Raw genomic sequence first — 5633 nt, 5'->3', positions numbered from 1 at the left:
CGCGTGAATGTCGCGTCTCTTGCCTAAACGCCTAAGAGCTAGTCGGTGGGTTATCGTCCGCCGCCTACTGTCTATCATTTTTTAAAAAGTGATATACTCAATAAATCTATTTTTTCCCCATTAGTTGTTAAAATGTTAAATTAAAATTTTGAGTTGGATAATTGGGAACAAAGTTATACAGTACGCATGAAAGAGGTTCATTTGAGACCAAAAAATGGCTTCGCCGGCAGCAACTACTCCATGTTACCTTTTTCGTCATCTCTCACACAATCTTCACACTTATACACGCAGATATATATATATATAACATATATATAGGCATAGACTGAGAGTGACAAGACAGATAGAGGCTCGAGAAACAGACAAAGACAGAACAAAACATAGCATCGCTGTTTATTTTCATTCCCTAGTTCCTTGTCCCTCTCTCTTCCTCTCTCACACACACGAAAACGCACGACTCCTCTCGCTTTCGAAGCGAAACTCACCATTTCCACGCCTTAAAAAGTTTGAAAAATCTGGACTTTTCTTGAAATTTTGTAGATTTTTTCTGAGTAGGGGGGAGGGGGAGGAGATGTATTCTGGGATGCCATTACATAGTTTTGCAATGGAGGGGAGCGGGGGAGAGCATCAACGCACGGCTTTGGATGGCACCAATTTTCCTGGTGATGCGTGTCTTGTTCTGTCAGCCGATCCCAGGCCGCGCCTCCGGTGGACGGCGGAGCTGCATGAAAGATTTGTGGATGCTGTCACTCAGCTCGGCGGCCCCGATAGTATGTGTCCCTTTGTTTTGTCACACACACACAGAGATACATATATATATAATATGTGTGTGTATGTATTAAAGTGGGGATTTTGAGGCCGAGGGAGGAGTTGACGGTCTCATATCATGATCCGCGAGACGGTCTCACAAAAGTCCCACTCTTCTTTGTAGATACACAAGAAGGATAAATTCTGCTGCCATATCAACAAATTTAAGCATTTTACTTTTAAATTTGAGCTTTGATGAGACTGTTTGGTTCCCCTGATTTTCAAGAACGCTCTTATCTTTTGGTTGAAGGGTTCCTTTTCTCAAAATTTGAAAAATTTCGCATATGCTGCAGTAAAAATTTGAACTTTTTAGGGGACAAATCTCTCTCTCTCTCTCTCTCCCCCTTTCCTTGATGAGAAACGAAGAGACAAATATTAAATTGGTGGATTTATTCGTATGACACCTTGACATGCTGGATAGGCCCTTCGATATGTGAATTCTATGTGTTTCGGTTGACTTTATGGAATTTATCTTGGATATCGGGATGCTGTATGTTAGTTTTGTCTGTAAAATGAAGTAAGCTAGTGTCATTTACTTAAAGTTGAAGAACTTTTTATGAGACAAACTGTTTTCTTATCCTGGACTTAAGAATTGAAAATTTAGTCTGGAGTACAGCTTTGTTAAGATTGAAATGCTCTAGGATGAACCTGGGGGACGCTCAGACTAAAAAGAAAGTAAAATTTTATGTGTGATTTTTCAAAACTGCAAATTTCTCCCATAAAATTCATGGGTTTGTACCAAGAGTCAAGGTGATATGAATGGTGGAAAGTAGTAAAAAGTTGGAACAGTAATTGTTTGCTGTCAACTCTCTGATGCGAAATTGTGTTTTTGTGTTCTACACTTCTACCTTGTGCTAAAGAAGTTGTTATCTACCATATCATGGAGATTTATTCATATGAAGCTTCATTGTCTTGGACTTCATTTGGTATTAGGATTTAATTTATGTGTTCCCTAATTCCATTGACGACTTAATCTTTTGTTTAAGCCTTCTAGGGTGGTACATATAGATAAAAATAATAATTTTCGTATCTTTGGGTTTTCATTATAATTTTTGCATGTATGGTTCACCTTTTTTTTGGGGGTTTTATTTAGGGCAATAATGCACTAATTGATAAACAAATATTATATGTCATGAGCTCAAGTGTTGCAGTTGGTTTCTTGTCTATGTTGATCATGCTGGGATCTATTAATGTATCAAATGGAGGCGGTTGATTTGGAAGTATGACGTGTCTCTAGTGTTCAGTTGGTCTGCATATTGTCTATGGGGGAGGGGGGGGGGAGCTGATTTTCTAGAAACAGATTTGTCAAATATTGTCTTCATTTCGACTGAGCAGCCTCCATTTCGTAAGGAAAAGAATTTTTTTCCATTTATTGTCGTAAGTTCTTAATGGGAACCATGAGCTAATAATATCTTACACATTTATGTATGAACTGTCTCAACATGGAGTGACCTCTACCATCTTCAGATTAGTGGATAAAATGCTTCCTGCGGACCTTTTCAGTCTGCTTTATGCAAATGCTTACGCTATACACGTGCTATTTTTTCATTTTCTTTCTAATATGAGTATTTTCCGGAACAAGATCATATACATATATACTCATATAGCAATACAAGTAGGTCATCATGGCTTATCTTTGTGATGTTTGGTTGGATTATGAAGTTAATTCTTTGCTTTCTTCGCAGAAGCAACACCAAAAACAATAATGAGATCAATGGGAGTGAAAGGCTTGACTTTGTATCACTTGAAGTCTCATCTTCAGGCATGCCATCCTCATTTCCAATTTCTCATATTTATTTCACAAAATATATTGCATACCTAATTGACAAACTTGGACTTTCTGTTATTTGTGAGCAGAAGTATCGAATGGGGAAACAAGCCATCAAGGAGGTAACAGAAAACTCAAAAGAAGGTATGGAACGAATCTCTCCTTTTGTCACTTGTGTATGGTCCTATGACCATCCGAACAGTTCAGTGGTAAAACTGTTATGGTATATTTCGTTTCGTTTCCGGTGTTTCTGCAGGTATGTTTTTGTAAATGAGTTTTGAAAATGTACTGGGAATAAAGTTTCTGGATAGAGGTTTTACTTTGAGTCACATTGGGTTCGTAAATGTTCTTTTTTGAATTTGATGTTGTCATTTAATGCCAATCAATTCGTTTGTATTTAATTGATCACAGCGTCTTGTGTTGCCGAGACTCAGGATACTGGTTCATCTGCATCAACATCAACAGTGATGATGCCACAAGATATAAACGAGTACTATATATACCCTACCAAGTTTTTTTCGAGCAAAGCTCCATTGTTTCTGTATAATCGTGAACACTTGTTTTTGGATTTTTACCAGCGGGTACCAGGTAACTGAGGCTTTGCGTGTGCAAATGGAAGTTCAGCGAAAACTGCACGAGCAGCTTGAGGTTTGGATTTTTCCTATTTGTGTACCCATCCAAATGTGTTGTTTGCGTTGGGTTTGATATCAAGCCTGAAAGAATCAAGAAACTGAGTGGAAGCAGAGCAATTTTCTTAGGGGTAGTTTCGGTTGTTTATCTTCCTTTTAACAAGAAACTTTGAGTTTGCTGAGCGGCAGGATTAGAAGAATTAGGGGATAGAAGTATATGAACCAGAGCAGAGAGATGAAATTGGCAAACTATTTCCTTCATTTATGTGTACAAATCGACAACGAATGGACTGAATAAGACTTTTGGATGAAAATAAGGCCGGGTTCATGTCGTATTAATTATTGCACAAGTTGAAGAAAGCCGGTCCTATGATTCATGGTGCTGATTGCCAGGTCACTTGTACCACATCAGTTGAATAAAATATCTGGGAGTTGCATATATAGACTTGAAGAATCCTCCCCCCTTGAGCTAGCTTTTTGGGGTTGAATTAGGTTCAAGTCTCAATCTTAATTTGGTCTCAGAGCCCAAGTTCCACCATTATGTGTTAGACTAACTATAATTGAGTCACCCGTTCTGCTCATAGTTGGGTCATTTGTAAATTTCACGCTTCAGATGTTCATTCCTGGGCGTGAGGGGCTGTGTTAGTTATCCCACATCGTTTGGATAAAATATCTAAGAGTTGCATATATGGACTTGGACAATCCTCCCTACTTGAGCTAGCTTTGAGATTGAGTTAGGTTCAAGATTGCCCTCAAAGCCCGTTCTATGATTCATGGTTATGTTATGGCTGGAAACGAGAGTCCAAATCTAGAAGATAGACCATATAGGTGGGGGATGTTAGCAACATTTATATTTATTTCGTTGTGGAGCTGGATGACACTGTCCACTCCCTTGAGAAGCTGACACTACGAAAACCCTCTCTAAACAGCATTCAATCACTATTGGGTGAATACATCACAACTCGCCTATAATATGAACCAAAGTCACATTGCCGACAAATGATTCAATTCTAACTGTTTCCGAATGGGCAAATCGCGATTCTAAAGAATCAATATTAGGTCATAAGCCCAAGAATGAAGTCAAACCCGAAAAGTTAGCTTTCTTTACGGTGGAGTCCCCAAGTTTATGAGCCACTCATTTTGTTGTGGAGCCAATGTATGTCATAGGACTGTCTGCGAGACACAATGTATCGAAGATATTGATTGCCTTTAAGTCAAGTCATGTGTGACATATATGGAACTTGTGTCCACATTACTACAATGTTTAGCTTGGAAAACAAAGTTAAAGAAACAGTCGGTGTTGTATCATGCAGTATGCTATATGATTACATTAAATATTTTATTTCTTAATGAATATTTATAAGCATATTAAAGGATAATGCAGTAAAGTTGCTAAATATGTGGTTGCTTATTACTGAACTTCTGACCTTGTAATCGTTTCTGTCAATTCTCAAATTTCATCAGTGCACCTGACGCGTATGAGTTTTCCTCCTCTGTCCAGGTCCAACGCAGGCTCCAGCTCCGAATAGAAGCACAAGGAAAGTATCTACAATCGATTCTTGAAAAAGCTTGTAAAGCACTTAATGACCAAGCACTGGCCTCTGCTGGGCTAGAAGCTGCTAGGGACGAGCTGTCTGACCTTGCGATCAAGGTAGCCAATGAATGCAACATTCTGACGAATATACCTCCAGTATCTGACATATCCTTCAATGTGCATGACCAAAACCTGTTGAACCTGCCTGCTCGAGTCGGTGATTGTTCTACCAATGGGAGTGTTGTTTCTCCAATGGCTGAAAGTGCTGCAGCACTCAAGAAAAGACCGCGGGATATGTTTAGAAATGGGGAGTTGTTACCCTTCGACAGCAGCATGAGGCCGGTAGAGTGGATGATGTCGAATATCGGATGAATTGTAGGTTACATGAACCTTCATTTTAATAGGAATATATGATGTTGGTCCCTCGAGTCTTGACCCCGTCCTTTGTGTCTGAATTCGATTCTGGATCAGCTTTATATCCCCAGTGATGTTCACCTGTCATACAGATTCAAAACTTGGCCAACCAGTGTCGAGAAAAATTCTTTGGACTTCAATCTCTCTACTTTATTCATGTTCATTATCTTATTTTTTCAAAAAAAAAAAATTCTTCATGAGTGAAAAGATATAATGCATCTTCGTGTTATTAAAGAAGTTTGAATATGTTTCTATGAATAAGTTTAATAAATTATGTTAGTTCTTTCTATGAGGCCATTCAAGATGTGAAATGTAGGGAATAGGGATGGTGTCCTTTTGTTAACCCTGTGGTTAAATTTTGTATCAAAATAATTATAAGTAAAAACTTGTGTGAGACACGGGTCATATTCTATGAAACAGATCTCTTATTTTGGTCATTCATAAAAAAATATTATTTTTTATACTAAGAGTATTATTTTTT

General features: G+C 38.3%; 1 protein-coding gene across 1 annotated transcript; it reads left to right on the top strand.

Annotated features, from left to right (window-relative positions):
* Window positions 1-379: 379 nt before the first annotated feature.
* On the top strand, window positions 380-5292 carry LOC142547632 (protein PHR1-LIKE 3-like). Its single transcript, XM_075656003.1, has 6 exons — window positions 380-770; window positions 2493-2569; window positions 2665-2719; window positions 2987-3065; window positions 3154-3223; window positions 4706-5292. Exons 1-6 carry the CDS (start codon window positions 572-574, stop codon window positions 5108-5110), a joined length of 885 nt encoding a protein of 294 aa, XP_075512118.1. The 5' UTR covers window positions 380-571; the 3' UTR covers window positions 5111-5292.
* The last annotated feature ends 341 nt before the right edge of the window (window positions 5293-5633 follow it).

Source organism: Primulina tabacum, chromosome 5 (assembly GCF_025594145.1).
Source record: "Primulina tabacum isolate GXHZ01 chromosome 5, ASM2559414v2, whole genome shotgun sequence".
In the NCBI taxonomy this organism is placed as follows: Eukaryota; Viridiplantae; Streptophyta; class Magnoliopsida; order Lamiales; family Gesneriaceae; genus Primulina; species Primulina tabacum.
The sequence above is the reverse complement of the archived record's forward strand: the minus strand, read 5'-3'. Positions and strand labels throughout refer to the sequence as shown.